Genomic DNA, 20,287 nt, shown 5'->3' with positions numbered 1-20,287 from the left:
ACCACAGCAGTATTCTGTGATACACTGTTCAGGCTGCAGCCCGTGAAGTCACCTTCTTGTAGGGTCAGAACGGTCCTGTCTAGTGGAATTGCCCCATTGCCCTGCTCAGCTTTTCCAGATCTCCCCCTGCCATTCCATCTTTCCTCATAAAGGAGACGTGAAGGGTCGAAAAGCTCAATCTCAGTAACTAAAGAGATGAGAACATTTGTTTGGTCATTCACTCCAGAAGGGCCTTCTCCTCTCCGTGGCCCGGGTCGACTCACAGCTTGGGGCCCGGGTGCCTGGGGCGGGTTCAGCCCCTGGGTCCGTCCCTGAAAAGGCCCCTAGGACACCACGAGGAGAGAGAAAGAGGGTCTCCCTCCAGCCTGAGCTGCGCGGAGTGCAGGGGTGTCTGGGGTTTGGAAGAGACCCGGGGCCCACCGGCAGTTGTACTCGAATACTACAGATGGCTGCGTGGGGTCTGAACATGGGGGCCCTGGGGGGGGGGGCAGTGAGCGCTCACCAGCCTGAGACCGCGTGACCTGTCTGTCCCTAGAGCTGCTCCGTGCTGACACAGCAGATGGGAGAGCTCCTCAGCCATTTATCACTGGGAAGCAGGGCAAGGCCCGGTAACATTGGGGCCGCTTGGGGTTTGCACAGTACAGAGCCAGCTGGGTACCAAGGACACCAAAGAACGGGGGTGTTGCCCCCACAGAGAACATAGTTCCTGGTGAGGACTTCCAAACCTACAAACCTACTCCAGTCCTGTCCAGCTAGGTCCAAGAGACTGCAGAATTCCTTCTGACTATGCTTTATAAGAAATAAAAAATCAGCTTATATTAGGGTACACCCTACCCAAATAGTTATTAAAAAATTGCTCATTACTGTATTAAGACTTAATACCAAATGAGAGCAAGATTTTAAGAAAAAGAAAAATCTAGATATAATTAGGAGACCTTCTTGCCTTCCACAATTATCAATCACAGATCATCTGTTCTTTCTCATATATATATGTATATATGGTGGTGCCCAAACTTGTCTGCAACTGGAGTCATCTGAGGAGCTTTAAAGGCTACTGCTGCCTGTGTCCCAACCCCAGAGATTTTGCTGGTCTTGGGTGTGGACATGGGTTTTGGAATTTTTTAAATGATCCTCAGGTGATTCTTAAGTTCAGACAAGTCTGGGAACCACCTGTATATATTGCTTCTCAGCCCTGGCTATAACTTCCTGAAGGCTTTAAAAAGATGAGTGCTCTGACCCCACCCCAGATCAATTAAATCAGAATTTCTGGGTGTGTGGGAATCAATATGCTTTAAGTCTTGCCAGGTGATGCAGATACAGACCTAGTAGAACGAGTCTGCCCTGAAACTCTTCCTAATTTAAAGCCGGAAGGACTGCCCCTCCATCCCAGCAACTGGGAACCCATAACCTCTTCCAGCGTGCCAACCTCTGAGGAGGAAGGGCCCGATTTGGCTTTAGAAGTTCTTGCCCTTCTTGGGGGTGCCTGGCTGGTTAAGTCAGAAGAGCATACTACTCTTGATCTTGGGGTTGTAAGTTCGAGCCCCACGTTTTGTGTAGAGATTACTTAAGAATAAAATCTTTAAAAAAAAAAAAAAAAGTTCTTGCCCTTCTTACTTTTCAAAACCCTGTGACCAGCCAAAAGACTTAGAAAAATCATGGCCCAGAAGGTCTTTGTTCAATCAGTCCCTTTCCTGGCAACTAATTTCCTAAGACTTTGCCTGCTTTTTCTGCTGATTGTTATTATTTACTTATATTTAATACCCTGATAATTCATTAGAGTGTGGATTTTTTTTCCTCATAAGATTCATGAAGGCCCAGGAAAAATCGGGTTAAAGACGGTTGTCTTGGGTGGCTCCTTGGTTTTGTTTTTCTGAAAGTTATCAGGAATAATTCGAAAATGTTCTGTCTTTCTTCAATATGCTTTTTAAAACTAAGTCACCAAGTTTTTCCCTAAGAGAAAATCTTTAAAAAAATTTTTTCAAAGCCCTTCCCTAGATCTAAGTGGGTCAGCGTGTATATTGCATTCTCTGGTACATCCGCAGCTGCTGAGTGTTTGCTGAGCGGGCCTGGATGCTTAGACACAGCTACTCATCTTTGCAAGGAATTTACTGTCTAATTGGAAAGATAAGCCCTAGAGAAATGAAAAAGGTAATGAACAAAGTGTTTTCTAATAGCCAGTTAGAAACGGACTGCAGGAAAGGACTTGCTTTTTTTTTTTTTTAAGATTTTATTTATTTATTTGAGAGAAAGTGAGAGAAAGAGGAGAGAAGGAACGGGGAGGGGCAGAAGGGGAGCCCCATGCGGGGCTCGATCCCAGGACTCCAGGACTCCAGGATCACGACCTGAGCCGAAGGCAGACTCTTAACTGACTGAGCCACCCAGGCGTCCCCAGAGCTAGCTTTTTACCAAGATGTTCCTGTAGCCCAGGCCCCGATGCAACGGAGGCAGGAGAGAGAGAGGCCGACCTTCCCTAAGTCATTGGGTGTTTCAGGGTCATTCAGGTTACTCTATTTGGCACCCGTGTGGATTTTCTGGCCTAGTTTCTCACCTCCATTCCTCCTCTCTTCTCAGCCAAGCCCATTCAATTCCCATTTCAGCCTTCAATCCTACCTGAGGGTCTAAGAGAACCCCAGGTTAAGAGAGGAAATGTCTAAGAAGCGTCAAAGCAGCAGTCTGAAAGTCAACATCAAGTTAATTTACCAACAGGCTATCGTAACCTGCTGCCCCAACTCTAACAGCCAGCATTGGCCTCCTTCCCAAAACAAAGGTCTCCTCTAGAAGGAACTGCAGACCTAATTATGAGATCTAGGTCTCTGGCTTAGATGCTGGGCCTAAGTCCCCATCTTGACCATCTGCCCAGGACCCAGTGGGTCTCGATGGGAAGCTCACCCCAAAATCACATGGGAAGGTCGGACATTGACCTAGCAGTGGTTCCCACTTTCAGCTGGGGCTGGGGAAGGTGGGGTTCAGACTTGACTTGTTACAAACCTGTTTTGAATTTTCACGACCACCATGTTACTCTTATCATTTTAAAATGCCAATAAAGTGAACTACTTATTTTTAATCAAGTAAAAAATTAAAAGCAACACTTATGTCCTACCCTAGACCTACTATAGGAGGATCTCTAGGAGCGAGAACCCAGTATATATTTTTTAAAGCTCTCTAGTTGATTCTGATGTCTTCACCTGGTCAAGACACAATGTCTCAGAGACTGACTCCCACCAGGCCCCTCATCCAGGGAGACCCACGTAGGCGTCAAAGCATGAAGTGGGTCTCACTGTGCTAAGTGTTAATAGAGGTCTGAACAAAATGCCGGGGAGTGCCAGAGGAGTAAGTGACCAAGTCCAAGCCGTGGTGTGCCCGAGTGCCAGCCCCTTGGCCAGAGCTCAGCCCTTGCCTGCCCTGCAGCCTGAGTCTCTGCATACAGCCATGCGCATCCACCAGTCAGCACTGTCCTGGGACCCCCTCGTAGACATCACCCCCCCTTCGCCCCCGCATGCCAGCAACTTCCCTGGTGTCTGCTGCCTCCGTGCTTCGGTTCTGCCTGAACTTCCTCTACTCCTGTGATGGCCACGCGTCCCCCCCACCCCAAGCACATATACAGGCCCTACCTCGAAACGCACGGACTGTCCCACCCCACCTTTCCCACTACAGTTAACCCTCCCATAGTGAGAATAAACACGGCCACCACTGAATGATCACTTCTGTGTCTGGCCCCGTGCCAGGGCACCTCGTAAGCACTATCTCATGAAATCTGCCCAACAACTATGGGGAATGTACTGTTCACTTCCCCATTTTTGCAGAAAAGGAAACTAAGACTCAGGAAGGAGGAGTCACTTACTTACCCAAAACCACGCAGCTAGTAAGTAGCAGAGACGGGACTTGAACCCAGGCTCTCTGACTCGGAAGGCTGTGCCCTGGACCCCAGCATACTGTGGCCTCCACAGTCGTGTCCCAAGGCATGATGGGGGATAGGCTACAAAGGTCCAGGCTACAAAGCTGACAGCACTTGGCCCCCCTGTCCCCCCTCTGGCTGGGTAAGTGTCATCCAACTGACAAGTACTGGGACATCTGAGGAGAAAATGATTATAAGTCAAAGTGGTGGGCACAGGAAGTCTCCCTTTGGGACCAGAGAGTTCAAAGGCTGCTCCCTCGCATCACATACCCCCTTGGTGCCGGTTCCACAGCTGGGCTGTGCTGTCAGCTGACATTTACTGAGCATTTCCCAAGTAGCAGGCCCTGTGCTAGGTGCTTCCGTAAGTGGCCTCATGGAATCCTCAGCCCCCACAGGGGCAGATGTCCTTCTTATCTTTCCTTTTACAAATGGAGAAACTGAGGCTCTGTGAGGTTGAACAGGGGCCCTAAGGCACACACCTGTAAAGTGACAGAGCTAGGATTTCCTTTATTCAGTCATGCATTCACCGAGGATTTATTCTGCTCCTGCCACGTGCCAGGCCCAGGGCAGGTGCTGAGTGCGTGACAGTGAACAGCACGGGCAAGGCCTCTGTTCACGAAGCTTATGTTCTACTCGGGGCGGGGGGGTGGGTGGGGGCTCTGATAAACAGACAAATAAGTGAACATCAGACAGCAACACACACTATGCAGATCATTAAAATAGAGCAGTATGATATATAGCAGGGGAGGAATTATCTGGGATTCGATCCCCAAGTCTTTCTGCTCCCAGAGTTGACACTTGACCTCTGAGCCTCAAGGTCTGCCGCCCACCCCAAAGCACCCACAGCTCTTGCTTGTGGCATTTGTCTCATTGTACCTTGTTTCACGTATTTATATGCTTTTCTGGTTTTTCTTGAGGGGCGAAACCCTGCCTTACTCATTCATTTCTGCGTGCTGAATGGCACCCAGGACTGTGCCAGATGATGAGGGAGGGGAGGGGATAGGGTACCATCGGAGGGAGGTCGGAGCCAAGGCAGAGGCCCCGTGCTAGGTGAAGTGGGAGGACTACCCCGTACTGAGGGTAGCCAGCAGGGGATCAGCACAGCGACCGTGACAGCAGTAAGGAGGGAGCCGGCGGAGGGTCTGCCGGAGGAGCCCAGGCGGGCCTGGGCAGCATCGACTCCGGAAGGGGCTGGAGAGGCGAACTGCGTCAGGACTAGCTCTGCTCACAAAAGGAGGAGGTTTGGGAGGAAACTAGTCATGCGGGAGAGGAAGATGCTCACAGTGCTGACCAGGCAGTGTCAGGCCCTCCTAGAAACCCTTGGAGTGGAGTTCTCATTACAGTCAGCAAAGTTGTCCTCACGCCAGCCTTACAGGCCAAGACCTGTGGCCGGAGGTTAAGCCGTTTGCCACGAGCCACAGAGGCAGACAGTGGTGTGGACAGGATGTTCAGGGAGGTAAGTTTGCCCGGAACTAGGAACAGAAGATGGAACCAGGCCTTCTGACGCCCTCTCCGTGGTGTCCTGCTGCCCCCCTCCAAGTGCGGGAGAGCGAGAGAATGGAAACGAAGGCCTGGCCCGGTGGTTCAGAGGCCGGGCCACTGCCCGTTAGAGCTGAGACGTGAGAGTGGGTCAGGTCGCCAAGAGCCGCCCCGTTCAAGCCTCGGCAGTGGCACTTACAACAACACTTAGGACTTCGCGTCTCTGCCTCTCACTCCCTCACCTGCGAAGTAGGAGGAACAGCACGCACTCCCCAGGTCCGTGTGCGAGTGGACTGAACTCGTCCTGCAAGGAAGCTCTGGGAACCGGAGCACACTTCCCAAATAGGGGTCCTGTTGTCAGAGAGAGTGCAGATGCCCATCTCCCGAGAGCTCCTCCACAGGTGGAAAAGATGGTGACAAAGGCCCAGGAGGGAAAGGAAGGCAAGCCGGTTCTGTGCATTATAATCATGGTCGCCCAAGGTGGAAGTGACCCCACAGCACCTGAGAGCCCTCCCCCCACCCCCGCCCCGCCAAAGCCTTGAACTTTAGAAAGTCTTTCAACCGTGTCCTGTCCAGCCTGCCCACCACCACTGCCTTTATCATTTCAGGTTAATTTTGTGGCAGCTATTGATGTGTACGAGGATGGAGAGGCCGGGCTGCTCTTATGTTACAACTGTAAGTTGCTAAAATTAACTGCTCTTTTCCTGGGCAATTTAAAGGGGGCCAGACCTAGATTTACCTGGTGCCTTGTTCCTGCGACCTTAACTGCACTTCAGGGAGCATCTAAAAATGGCATTCCGACCTGGATCTCCCAGCCCTCCTGGTGAGATGGGCCTGCCAATGGCACTGTCTCCAGGTTACAGGGTGCTGACAGTGGCCTCCATTTAGGGAGCCCTTACCATGTGCCAGGCGCTGTGCTCAGTAGATCCAGGGACTGTTTCACTGAATTCTCACCTACTGTTACTACCTGAGGTTTGGAGATAAGGTCCCTGAGGCCTGGAGAGGTGAACTGCCCATCTTGGGATCATGCAGCTACAAAGCAGCAGACCCAGCGTTCACATTTGGGGCCCTCTTGGCCCCAGCACCCCAAATTTTAACCAGTTACTATTGCACTCTTTGCTGCTCCCAGGCTGTTAAAGAAATCAGCCTCAACCTGGCGTATCCAGCCTTACCTGCATTGGCCTGGGGCCGGTGGGTTTCAGGCAGACCAGATCAAACGCATCAAAGAGGGTCTTCAAGGATTTTCAGCATTTCAAAAGCTAATATGATACTACAATAAAATAAAATAAAATACTACAATAAAAAGGATCCTTTTAAGACTAAAAGTAGTAAGATATTTTCCTGGATAAGCCTGCCCAGTGTAACTAAAACAACAAAACGTATTCTTCCAGCCTAGAATTGTATTGATTTCCATACACATGGGGCTGATACTTCCATTAATCTTTGATTAATAAGTATGGGAGAGCTAATTACTAGCAGAGAAATGTGTTTGGTAAAAATCATCTTTTGAGATGTGAGATTTGATAGCCCAGTGGTGAGGGGGCTGAACGGCCCGCTGCCCGCTCTCCGGCGGGGTTCCTGGGCCCCATGGCTCCCAGGTTACAGGGCCCAGTGGAGTGGAGGGGGTCACTTCTATAAGATCTCTTTATCTCTTTCACAGTTTCACATGTTGTCTTTCCACTTTATTGAAAAATTTGGGAGGAAAAACATGTGGCGGGATGCTTTACAAACTGATGTCGATTTTTTTTTTCTTCTAACTGCTTAAAAGGATGGAGGGATTTTTAGGTGGGAGAGAAGATCAGAACAGAAAGATAGAGCAGGTTATCAGGTTGGGATGATTAGTCCCAAACTGGAAAGGGAAGGAACATGGAAACAAAGGTGTGTGACATCCTCCCTGTACCCCACTGGAAGCTTATGGACCTGAGCAGGCAGCTGTCCTGAGGGCGGCAGTGGCCTAGCGCTCTGGCAGGTGTGGTTCAAGCGGCCTCTCTGGCTTGAGGAGCCCCAGGAACTTTCACTTCCCCTGGCTTTGCTGGTGTCCTGGCTTCAGGCTCTGGTTTCATCTCAAATGGGATCGGTGTATGCGTGTTTCTGCTTTCCTAGACCCACCAAGCCATCAGAAGGTAATAAGCTCTGTGTGTTTAGATGCTACATGGGTCAAGGCCTTGGGAATCCCAGAGGTTCCCAGACCTGCCTGCGTGTTCCCCAAACTATGCCACTTGCTTCCATTTCTCTGGGTCAGGAATCTGGTTTTCCTTTTCCATCTCCCTCCTTCTCCCAGCAGGCTGGTGCGTCCCTGGTGAACATGCCCAGAGAACCAGCTGGTTTTGCCCAGAGTCTCCCAGGCCACTTCTGTAACCCATTCCCACACACACAGGGCACGCTGCGCTTGCCCGCTTCTGTCCAGACAACTGTGCGCTGAAGGCCCCTGTCGGTAAGGTGCTATAGAATGATCTTGCTCCCCACAAGATTTGCAGGTGATTTTCATCAGTTTCTTTTCTATTTCCATTAAAAAACAAAACCAAGTAAAAAACAACCTTTATAAACTCAGAGTTTCATATAACGAGACTTTTCTCTCAGATGTGTTAAAGATTAAAATATTATATAGTAGAAATTATAACTCCCAGTTACATGTTCTTAGAGAAAAATGTATTTGCAAGATCAATTTCAGGGGAGAAAAGTATAAATAGTTCAGTATATTGAGGATCTTATTTTCTTATAATGAATCTCTATCTTGAATATCAGAGTCAGTCTTTACTTAAAACAAGAAAGAAAATTTGGCCGTGACCTTAGCACGCAATAATGATTCACCTTTAATGCAAATAATAAATTTCAATACTAAGGTGGACTCTGTTTGCTGATGGAGTTTTAAAGATAATCACACAAGGAAACTAGAAATGCTCACATAAGTACCATTGATTCTCCGTATGACCACATTTAACCTAAGTCTTAACTTCCAGATGAGTAATGTGAAGAATACAGAACCTACCTCTCATGTCTGCTGTGAAGATTAAACAGGATTGTACATGGAACACATTGCCAGGCACAGCAAGACTTTTTTTTCCTCCTTTTATTCCAGATTCATCAGAGCATCAGTCATCATCCAGTTTGTTTTGTAACCACCATAGGCTTTTATACATGCAGAAAGGGACTTTTCTTCAGAGAAATTTGTTTTAAAATTAGAGGTAGTATCTGTCACCCTGTCACCCTGATGGGGAAGGTCAAATGGAGGCAAGGTCATGGACTCCTAGCTCCTTCCTGGGCCACAACATTTTAGTCTCCTGCCCCTCACCCCAGCTCCCCCATTCAGGCTGCCCTTTTTAAACCCCAACAAACGACCTTCTCTGTGCCAGGCACATGCTAGATTCTGGAGACACAACAGTGAAAGGCGCTGCCAGGGACTGCAGTGAGCTCACAGTTTAGGGGAGGGCCAGGCATGGATGCCAGTACTTTTAAGTGTGAATGTGCTTCACAGCTCTGGGGCTCAAGGAACATGCTTTGCTTACTTTTCTAAATCAGTTCAGTCTGATTGAGAGCCCCCTGTCCTAGGGTGCAGAAAGCACCAATATTAGTTATTGGGAGGGAGAGCCCTCTACTTCTCTGGAGTCAAATTGGAGTCCCTGGAGCTTATTCACCTGGAAAGGAGAGCAGAGGGGCCTCTGAAGTGCAGTCTGGGTCACCTCATCCATGCCCGGGTGACCGTTTCTCAGGGGGGCAGCTCCACTCTGGGCCAGGCTGAGCTCCCAAGGCACATACACACCATCCCTTGCCATCCAGCGTGCTCTCTGCTCTGTGAGCTCAGTCTCCTCCAGCCCAGACACCCTCAAACCTGCCAGCAGTTGGCTGTCCCCTGGTGGGAGCTGGGGTGGGATAAGGGGGTGGGGAGGAGATGTGTATAAGGGACCTGGGCCTTGAGGAACACATCACAGCTGTGTCCTTCTTGAGCAGGGACGGCAAGGGAAGAGTAGCTCACTCATTCTACAAATATTTACTGAGCACCTAATGTTTGCGCAGTGAGTAAAAGATACACAGATGCCTGCCTCTCAGAGTGTACATTTTCAAGGGGACAGATAGACAATTAACAGAATAAGAAAAGTACCTAGGATGTTGAATGGTGATATGTGCTATGGACGTAAAGCAGGGAGAGGGGCTGAAGGCAGGCAGGAGGTGGGGGCGCAGGTCTCCATTTAGGGAAGGTATAGAAGGGAGACCTCCCTGGACGGGGCACTCGGAGAGAAGACCCCAAGGGAGTCGGAAGAGGTGTGTAAAGACCTTGAGGAGGGAACATTCTAGTATTTCAAGGTGACCCCAAGAGGACCAGGTTCAGGGAGGGCCTGGTAGGTGAAGGGCCTCTTAGCTGGTGAGCAGCTGGAGTTTGAGCAAAGGGGTGATAGGATCAGACCTAGGGTATGAAAGGGACCACGGGCCGCTCAGGCCGCTGTGTGGACAGCTTCACAGAAGCAGGTAAGGCAGTTCGCTTACCAGGTGACTGCACCGATGTGATGAGAGATGACAGTGGCTTGCTCCAGCACACAGCAGTGGAGGTGCTGAGACATGGTCAGACCCTAGAGGTATTTGAAATATGAGAACCAAGATCATCGGTTCTTGAATCCAACATGGCATATGCCAGGGGGGAGAGAAGGGAGGCTGCGCTTTGGGACTTGAGCAACTGGAAGAATGGAGAATACCATTTACTGAGATGTGGGAAACTAAGAAGAGCAAGTTTGGGGGAAAAGATCAAGAGTTGAGTCTGGACAGGTCAGTGCCTCCCAGATATGCTATTGGAGACACTGGGGGCTGAGGGGAGAGTGCCCATGGGAGATCCTCATTTGGGAACCATTAGCATGTAAGTGACACGGAGTCACTGGAAGCTGGGAAGTGGGGAGAGAGATGGGAGGAGCCAGCAGACTGAGGAACAGCCACAGGGGAAGGAAATCTCCCGAAAAGAAAGACAGCAGTTTAAGGAGGGAACAGGAGAGGGCTCCTGGAGCACACGGTGGAGGTCCTCAGGAAACCTTGACGAGAGAGCAGGTGTCCCTGGGGAGCACTGGGAGCAAACCCCACTGCATAGGATGAGAGAGAATGTAAGAGGAAGTAGAGACAGGAGTCCAGAGAGCCTTCCAGAGAATTTTCCTTTGTGGGGAAAGAGAAGGGAAGGTTCAGGAAAGGAGGAAGAGAGGTCACAGAGGAGGAAGAACAGTTGCTTTCTAGAAGGTGGAAGAAGGCGGCGTGCTTGCGGGCTGGGAGGAGAGACCTGATGGAAAAGGGCAAACTAGGGTGCAGCCCTGAGAGCAGGAGCAGACGGGCCCGAGGGGAAAGGGGGGTACCAGCCTCACCTGCACCTCGGAGAGGCCGGCGCCTCAGCACAGCCGTGAGGGGCCACCCTTCCTGAGCGGCTGTCTTCCTTGGGAGCAAGGGCTTCAGCTGAGACTGAAGGTGCCTTTTTCTCCCCTAATGAATCCATTGTAGCAAAAATAAGACAGCACTGACTTTGGCTCATTCTTCCTCTCCTAAGGACTCACTGTGTCCGTTAAACTATATAAGACGATTGCTTTGTAAGCCTAGTGGTCACATGAAAGGAGTGCCTAAGCCCCGATGGGGTAGGACGCTCCAAACAGGTTTGACAGGGTGGGAGCCTCAGCTGGGCCGTAGCAGCCGCTGGGAGGGCCTCCTGCTTGCCCCCATGCGGGCCCTGACCAGCCGCCCGGCTTCCCCAGCCTCTGCCCTCCCACAGCGCAGGCACAGCGTTCTGGTCTAACCAGGAAAGGGAATGAGTGCTTAACGGGCATGAGGTTTCTTTTTAGGGTCATGAAAAGTTGATAAAATTAGATTGTGACATTGTCTACAAATCTACTCAAATACATTGAATTGTACACTTAAAGGGGGTGAATTTTATGATATGTAAATCATAGCTCCATAAAACTGTATGGCTAAAACATGATGGACTTCTGGAATAACAGGAGCCTTTGCTTCCATACTGACCTTTTCACTCGGAGAGGATCCGAACCCCCTGGACTTAGGTTCAGAGCTCAGAGCAGGCCAGGAACAGACCAGCTGTTCAGCTGGCCTTAATCTAATTCTGGCTCGTGTTCCCCAACGTGACACAGGCATATGGCTTCAAGTTTTCCTAATAAAATGTGGGGAGGCGGGGAGCATACAGGCCCCACGTGAGGCTCAGAGCATGATCTACCTTGCAGGAGCGCCTCCTCCATCTGGGGGGAGCTCCATCAAGGGTCCCTTCTCTGCAGTCAGGCTCACCCGTGTTCAAACCCTGCTCCCCCGTGTGGTACTTGTGAGACTTTGGACAAGCTGCGTCCACCTCTCCTGGCCTCAATTTTCTCATCTGTATGCGGAGCGTAATAACGGCATCTACTTCAGAAGGTTATTCAGATGAAATAAGCTGACGTGTTTAAAGCTCAGTGCCTGGCACCCAGTAAATCCTCCCCAAATGGCCGCCATGAATACTTGCTGTAGTCCTGTCGCTCGGCCCCGCCCGCCTCCTGGCTGAGCACCTGGCGTCGTGGCGGTGTTGGCACCAGCGACGTGTGCGGACCTAGCAGATAGGACACTATCCTGGTTGCCTGTGTTTTCATTTATCTAATTACCAGCTCTAAGCATTGTCTCTCACAAAAAATGAGTCGCTGTTGTTTTGTTGCAGACAGTTGCATCTATAAAAAGGTTTGCCCCTTTAATGGGGGCTCTTTTTTGGTTCAACCTTCTGCGTCAGATTTCCAGTTCTGTTGGAACCAGGCTCCTTACGCGATTGGTAAGAAAAACCTAGATCATTTTGCTCTTCCGCTCCTGCATAGACCCATCTGAACCGTTCAATCCCATGTAAGCAAACTCGCTGGCTTACTGCTAGATTGCTATGAGTTATGTGAGTCTGATGAGTACTCAGAGGTTTCTTTTTGCTTTGTGTTTTCCTGTTTGTTCCCCTTTTGGGGACTATTGCCATCCCCTGTGCCTCCCAGCTGTAAGCATGTGAGCATTTGAGAGCCGTGAAATCCCAGTTTTCAGGACTTGGGGATCTTCCTGTTATCATTTCATTTCTGGGCCTTCCTTTCCTTTTCTCACAATTTGAGAGCAGGATCTCCAGCCTTAAAATGCCAACTGATTTGTTGGAGAAGCACAATGCATTCTGCACCATTCTTATGTATTCTGAAGCTTGAAAATCTAGAATCACAGAAACGCAGGTACTTCACCTGCCACTGAACTATTAGGGAGTGAGTGGTAGTGCTTCCCTCCTTGGGGTTAAGGATCCACAGCTGGGCATCTGCCTGGTGCGAGTCGGCTCAGAGCCAAGAATGTTTGAATTAGTACTGTTTTCTCCCAAGCCAAGTATGTGATCATGGGTGAACAGTCTAGAGTCTTGAGATGAGAACAGAAAATCCAATCCAGATAATGGAGGGACCAGTCAGCCTTCGGTGACAGACGAGGGATGGCCAAAAAAAAAAAAAAAAACCCAAAAAGCAAAAACAGAAGGAAGGGTTAAAGACTGCTTTCAGGTTTTGAGCCCCAGCACTGGAGGTCACTTGAGAGAGCAAGGCAAGAGGCATGGGTGTGGTAGGTCACCCCAGGTAAAGCCAAGGGAGTAGCGAGTTCACCAAGGAGAGAGCAAACAGAGAATAAGCTAGTGTGAAGGAGCATGGGAGCATGAAGAAGCCAGTGAAGAGGCCAAAGCGGGGAGGTCCCAGGGCAACCAGGGCAGTTGTGGGGCCTGGAAGTCAGGGTGTCGTAAAAACGATTTCAAGAAGAGGGGCCAACCTTTCACAGATAACAAACCCATTGACGCCACGGCGCCCTGTGAGGGACAGTGAGGAAGAAGACCCGGCCCTGGCCCAGGCATGGCAGGAGCAGCACAGAGGAGAAGGGAGCAAGTGACAGGGCATGAAGAGCCGGGAAAGGCAGGGTTTCGGGGCCCAGCAGCATCTGCCGGAGGGGACAAGTGGGGGGAATGTCTCTCTCGGGACTTGGGCGGGTGAGCCTCCAGGAGACCAGGTTATGCAACCGCAGTGAAAAGGGGACAAGGAGAAACACAGGCAGTGCTCACCAACTTGAAGCAGAAGCTTGGCAGCTAAGAGGAGGCTGTCTCAGGAATGAGGCGCTCTCAGATTCGGGGGCCATGCCAGAGGAGGAGGGGAGATGGAAGTTTCTGGAGCAGTGAGGGCAGTTGTGGGACGGTCCGGCACCTCGAGAGCCACAAGCCAGCAGGCTGGCAGCTGACGCGCCCCGTTGCCTTGCAGTGTGCGCTTTCCCGTACCTCCTGGCCTTCACCACCGACTCCATGGAGATCCGCCTGGTGGTGAACGGGAACCTGGTGCACACAGCGGTCGTGCCGCAGCTGCAGCTCGTGGCCTCCAGGGTGAGTAGCACCTGAGCTCCAGGAGGGCGTGGATGCGGTCTCACGGAGTTAGGCCCCTTGTGTGCCAGACAGAGGGAGAGCATCCACACCAGAACCCCCATCGGGTTTTCGTGTGTGGCCCCCTCGGGCCCCCCTCGTGTGTGGTCACTTGGTGCTGGTAGCGGTTGCGAAGCTCTCAGGCTCTGGGCTGAAGAGAGGAAGGTGCCATCAGCCTGGGTTAGGTCAGGGGTCCCCGCTGCCCCGAGGGGCAGCCCAAGTCCAGAAGAGGAAGAGCTTGTGGTGTCGCGGTCTTCCTCTGCCGCTTTCCGTCCTCAGCTTGATTTTTGTGGCCCGTGAAACGTGGCTAACTGCCTGATCCATGCCTAGAAACAGAGTTTGAGCAAAACCAAGGGACACGGGAACGGAGATGACTTCCCAAGGTGCCTTTGTCGCTGGCACACAATCCAGGAGGTCTTGTCCTAGCTCCTCCCACACCAGCCCCACAGTCTGCCCCGTCCCTGCCAGGCCGCCATTAGGACGTCCAGCTTCCAGTGTGAAAGTTGGTAGAAATAACCTCAAGAACCCAGATCATGGTAAACATAGTCAAAGAATGAGGAATGGTCAAATTCTGACATTTAATACCTTTGTTTTTAATATTATTTATTTAAGTTTAATAATGGCTGTGTTTCACTTGCAAAATCCCTGAAAATCGGCACTCATGGGTCAGCTACAAGCCGGCTCCAGCAACCCCCAGCTGTTCCCACCAGAGCCAGCACAGGGCGGGTGTGCGTGAGTGTTTGCTGAACCAGTGAATGAATGGTCCGTGTTCCCATCTGTAAGTGGACCCGACTGAACCCCAGATACTTTCCAGGTCTGACGCTGCGGGTGCCTGACATTCCTGTTAGGCAGGTGTGCGCTGGGTTGGGAAATGGCCTCTTTTCTATTGTGAATCAGGAGGCAGATAAGGGGAAGTGTGGGGGACTGAATACCCAGCAAAGGTCTGGGGTGGCGGTGCAGGAGTTTTGCTCTGGAAGCCCGCTGCCCAGGTGCGTTGCCGCACTGCATGCCCCAAGGACAGAGTGGCCGAGCCAAGATCCGTTGCAGGCTTTGCAGTGGTGACGGGGGGGCCATGGGTGCAGGGCCTCTAAGCCACGCAGCTCCCTAATGCTTTCTCTTTCATTCTAGTCAGATATATACTTCACAGCCACCACTGCTGTGAACGAGGTCTCGTCCGGAGGCAGCTCCAAGGGGGCCAGTGCCCATAATTCTCCTCAGACACCCCCAGGCCGAGATACTCCAGTGTTTCCTTCTTCCCTGGGGGAAGGTGAAGTGCAATTTTTACTGTCTTATTAATAGATATCTCCAATCCATTCTGGTTTCTTTTTTTTTTTTTTAAGATTTTTATTTATTTATTTGAGAGAGAAAGAGCACAAGCAGGCAGAGGGTCAGAGGGAGAGGGAGAAACAGACTCACTGCTGAGCAGGGAGCCCGATGCGGGGCTAGATCCCAGGACCCTGGAATCATGACCTGGTGCCGAAGGCAGATGCTTAATGGGCTGAGCCACCCAGGCGCCCCTCCATTCTGGTTTCTCTAGTTCATTCTCAAATATTGACATGTGACTACTGCCTAACGAAGTCACTATTTAAAGCTATTTTAAAAAATGCATTCTGAATGCATTGGTTGCATTCTTAAGAAACCTGTGATAACAACAACAAAAGCGCATTATGAAAAGAACTGTTTCCATGGGGAGAAGGGAGTTGAGGGCTAGAGATTCCAACCTGCCACAGCAAAGGTGTCTTTCCTTCAGGGATGTTAATGATCTGGTAGGTTTTTATAGCCAGAAGGACAGAGTCCTACAACCTGTGGAGCCCACCCAGCTTTCACTCCATCTGGATCTGCTCACGAATCCCAAAGGCCTTTGCTGTGGTTACGACTTTGCTCTGAGCACCGTGCTTTTCCCGGCTGCTCACCACGTCAGTCGTTACTTCTCCTGCCCCTGGAAGCACAGGGCACCCCAAGCAGGCAGGGTGCTGCCGCTGTCTGCCCTCCTGGGTGCTCTCCCCTCCTGGGCACACAGAGACGTAGCAGGTGCATGTTTAGCCATGTACCTGTGAAAACGGTGCCCTTAAAACCAAAGCCATCAGGCACCATCCCTCTGTTGCTCCGAAGGGGGTCTGGGAGGTCAGCATGCAGCCTAAATTCTTCCTTCCTGCTCACTGGGTTGAGGAACCAGAAGTCACCCTTGTAAATAGTACAGACTTTGCTTAAAGTTCTCATGTTCTTTTCTCAATCATATTTCAGGTGAAACTCCGTCCAAAAATCTGTACAAGATTCCACTCAGAAACCTTGTGGGCAGAAGCATCGAACGACCTCTGAAGTCGCCTCTGGTCTCCAAGGCCGTCACCCCGCCCACGGCCATCGGCCTGGGCATCGCTGCCATTCCCGTCACTCACTCCCTGTCCCTGTCCCGCATGGAGATTAAAGAAATAGCCAGCAGGACACGCAGGGAACTGCTGGGTAATGGCGGGCCGTTTTTGTGTTTTTGCTGTTTGTAAATAGGCCAGTTGGTTTCATCTTGGATGTTAATCATCCTCGAAAACAATGAGTTAAAAAAGAAACTTTCCCTTTAACAAGGGATTTATAAACCCATTATAGTGCAGCTACACCTGGGAATAGTATACAGTTTACCCACAACAACGATGTGTCAGTCTGTATTTATTGGTGTGGAAGGCTGCCCAAACCAGGTTAAAAGCAGAAAAGGCAGTTTACAAAACAGTAGATCTAGTCTGACACAATTTCTTAAAATATAAGTATCTCTATATGTAGGATTTCCTAGAGAGTATCTAGAAGGATTTACAACCTCCAGTTCTCAGATAATGTGTTATATTTGTGTACTTGAAAGTTTAAATTCACCCTGTTTTTGATATTCGTGGTGCAGTTCACTTATGGCTTCCTGAAGCCCAGAGACCACGGGGACAGGTCTGTAGGGATGGCACAGACGTGAGATATTTGGTAGATCCTTCTCTCTCGGTGACACTGATGGGAGACCAGACCGGAAAAGCACGAAGTACCGTGATAGTCGTGCAGAGGCGAGACTGCTAGAAAGACTTTTGTTCTGAATTGTGAAAACAAAGTGAAGAAAAAGGAAGTGATGTGCTAGACCAGTAAGAAGTGGTTTGAAACCTAATAGGGACCTGCATGGCCTAAAACTGCAAGGACAGTTCACCTTAGGGCATCCCTGGCCTGCAGTCCTGTTTCCCGACAACTGGGGCAGGGATGCAGGCCACCTGACCGGGCAGGCTTTGACTCTGGCAAAGTCGGTCGGTCTTAGAGGTTGGTGCCTTCCATTGTGCTTTCAAAGTATGCGTGTTGCTATTTTAACCCACTATGCCCTATGGAAGCTTGATCTGCCAGCCGCTGTGTTACAAACCACTGTGCTTTTCTGAAATTGAGCCTCAGAGTTGGAGAATTATAGTCTCCAGTGGTAGGATCATGGATTTTTCTCTCCTCCTCTAGACCCTTCTGAGTTTCCTTCCTCCCTCCCTCCCTTCCTTCATATATATATTCTTTAGGATCAGAAAAAAAACCTTCCACCAACAAGAAAACCAGTTACTTTAAAATATATAATTTATCAATGCTTCCTGACTCTATCCCAATAATGCACCAATAGCCAACCAAGAAAAAAGACATTTTCTATCCCCATGGCAGCCCAGTGGTACTAACCTCTGACCTGTGCTTCTCCCCTATAATCTAGGCCTCTCTGATGAAGTTGGACCCAGGTCAGAAGGAACACCAAAGCCCAAATCAAAAGCCCGGAAGCAATTAGAAGAAAGCCAAGGAAGCCCGAAGCCAGGGACAGCAAGATCAACTAGCAGTGACAGGTATAGGCCGTCCCCAGCCGTCCCTGCTCAGGGTGGTGGCCCTTTGGGTCACAGCACTGCCATGAGGCCCTTTCTGCTGACTGATGATGCCACGGGCAGACAGTCAGCATCCAGCTCCTCTCTGAGGACCCCTAGGCTGGCCCAGGGAGGGTCTCAGGCAAGGCGGCAACCTCACTTACGATTCAGCAAATGCTCATAAAAATACATAAAGAGATTTTTTTTCTTTCTTTTTCTTTCTTTCTTTCTTTTTTTTTCCTCACCAGATTGAGAGAGATTTTTTTAAAGATTTATTAATTTGAGAGAGAGTGAGCGAGCGAGCATGAGTGGAAGGGGCAGAGGGAGAGGGAAAGAGAATCTCAAGCAGCCTCCATGCTAAGAATGGAGCCCAACGTGGGGCTGGATCTCACAACCCCGAGATCACGATCTGAGCTGAAACCAAGAGTCAGATGCTTAACTGACTATACCACCCAGGCACCCCGACAGAGGTATTTTTAAATGAAAATGCTCAGTAGCAGCGACAGATCATAGGCCCTCTCCTAATGCTTCTGGTGGGAATAGAGCAGGTACAGCCTTTTGGGATGGCAGTTCAGTATCCCATGTCAATGAACGTTTGTTAAATCCCACTGATTTGTCCCCTAAGAGCTTCCGTGTCCCTCAAGCTCCTGTACGGAGGGTAAGGGGGCGCATGTCCAGGCTGCATTAATTCACTCAACACACATTCTTAGGGCACCCGGCCCTGAGCTGGATGTTGGGGATATGAAGATCGCTCTTGGGGGGTCCACGGGCCAGAGGGGAAGGCCAACCAAACACTCTAGGAAGTGCAGCATTCCGGGGTGGCAGGTGATGCAGAGGAATGAGGAGTGCCAGCCACCCCCCCACCTGGAGCAGGGAGGCTCTCAAACACCAGGAAAGGCTGAGCCAGGTCCATAGATCGAGTAGGCATTAGCCTGGCCGAGAGGGGGCAGCACTCACAGATGCTTTAATCCCACAAACCGAGCCCCTACTGTGCGGCAAGTCCTGCCTTCCTGGACTTTACATTCTAGTGTGGAGACACAGACCATAAACCTGTAAACAATTAAGCAAATTAAATCGTCTCCAATAGTGACAAGTGCTGTAAGGGAATTTTTAAAAATGTAAGAGTTGGGGGGCGTGGGTAGAAGTTCTCCTCTGGGAAGCGGGTGTCAGGAGGGCTTCTCTGAGGAAGTAGCATTGAGCCAAGCTTTGATTGAATTAGAAGGAACGAGGGGAACCGCAGGGGCAAAGGCTCAGAAAGGCACGGCCTGTTGAGTGGCCAAAGGCTGGCCCGGGGGCTTTCACAGGCCAAATGAGTACTTGTTGAATGAATGAACCCCCTGAACTTGGTCAAATTGGTTTTGCAGCTATCAAGAGAGTGTCCTGAGTACAAGAGAAAAATCAAGGTGGGATGGGCTGGGAGGAGGCAGAAGGGTCCCCAGGGCCAGATCCTGTGGTCTGTGGTCCTGTGGGTAGGAGTTTCAGCCTTATCCTCAGGCCATAGGGAGCCCCAACCCAGGAGGGTTTTAGGCAGAGAGTGACATTATCCCAATTTGCCCTTTAGAAAGGTAAAAAACACCTCAAACACCTCCTATGTGTCACCTCTGGCCTATAAAACTCCCAACAGCCCATGAGGTAGGGCTGGCTGACTCCTGCATGTCCCCACCTTTCCCCACTAATGGGTGGGGGTGAGGGGATACAGGCTTTATGAGCTCAAATGAGCAGGAAACTGCCTGACAGAAGGGGCCCAGGTCACTAGTGCTCTCCAGGGATCCCTTACGTGACTTTTCTAGGATCACCACGGGCTCCTTGGAAAGTCCTTCTGCTCCAGAAGCCAACCCCGAGGGACGCTACCACTCGATGGGCTCTGACCAGGACCCTGTGGCGGACAGAGAAGGCAGCCCCGTGTGGGGCAGTAGCCCCTTTCAGCTCACAGCTTCCTCGGATGAAGACATTATTGACCTGAAGTAAACAGGGTCCGGATCGAGTTTGCCATCTTTCATTTTCTTATGGAGGTTTATACTCTTTAACCAGTTCTGACAGCATTTCTCAACAAAATGTGGCTTTTAGCCCACCCGTGATCTACTGGACCAAACCTTCTGCACACCTGGCCGGTTTGGATCTCTCCAATGTCCGGTGCCATCTTTCTTGACCTCTGTTTCTTTCTGTTCAGGAACCATCAGTCCCCTTGTAATAAAGGTAGTAGATTTCATTGAGGTTTTAGATTGAGACTTTGAATAAATCAAAAATGTTCATTCTTATTTACTGCAACCTTCTCTTGTATTTTATATACTTTGATGGAAAGATTATTTTTTCATTATGGTTTTGATTTATGTCACATATTGTGTTTCTTTTATAAAGAAAAGCCATTGCTTTTTAAATTTATCATAAATAAGTTTTCTTTCTGCACATTTGGCCCCTGTTGCTGTTTCAGTTCACTGAGTTTGGAACCAGCTGTGTCCCTGCCTGTAGACTTTCGAGAAAAGCTGAATGGTTAGTTCTTAGAAGCTCCTGTTCCCTCCTTGTGTCTCACAAAGCCTGTTAAGAGTCTTAAGATTATTTTGTTTGGTTTTGTAGTTACTCTGAAATCATACAGCCAGGCAATAGTCACTCCTTGTCACCAAAATCATCATCCTCAAATTCCCTTCTCATGTTCAGGTCTGCTTTGCTCTTCCACGT

The 20,287-nt window shown here is 50.1% G+C and overlaps 1 protein-coding gene across 4 annotated transcripts in view; it reads left to right on the top strand.

Moving 5' to 3' along the window:
- The window catches only part of GARNL3 (GTPase activating Rap/RanGAP domain like 3), a 140,529-nt gene extending 120,660 nt beyond the window's left edge, over positions 1-19,869 (top strand). For all 4 annotated transcript variants that reach the window (XM_025888463.2, XM_073905728.1, XM_073905729.1 and 1 more), the window contains 7 exons: positions 5,983-6,049; positions 12,033-12,140; positions 13,618-13,736; positions 14,901-15,039; positions 16,017-16,232; positions 17,470-17,596; positions 19,402-19,869. In XM_025888463.2, the coding sequence (XP_025744248.1) occupies positions 5,983-6,049; positions 12,033-12,140; positions 13,618-13,736; positions 14,901-15,039; positions 16,017-16,232; positions 17,470-17,596; positions 19,402-19,579 (954 nt within the window). In that variant the 3' untranslated portion in view covers positions 19,580-19,869. The remainder of the gene's footprint in view (positions 1-5,982; positions 6,050-12,032; positions 12,141-13,617; positions 13,737-14,900; positions 15,040-16,016; positions 16,233-17,469; positions 17,597-19,401) is intronic.
- The last annotated feature ends 418 nt before the right edge of the window (positions 19,870-20,287 follow it).

Source organism: Callorhinus ursinus, unplaced genomic scaffold, assembly GCF_003265705.2.
Source record: "Callorhinus ursinus isolate GAN/ISIS: 27379988/994484 unplaced genomic scaffold, GSC_fseal_2.0 scaffold24, whole genome shotgun sequence".
NCBI lineage: Eukaryota > Metazoa > Chordata > Mammalia > Carnivora > Otariidae > Callorhinus > Callorhinus ursinus.
This window is presented reverse-complemented; position numbering and strand designations above follow the sequence as displayed.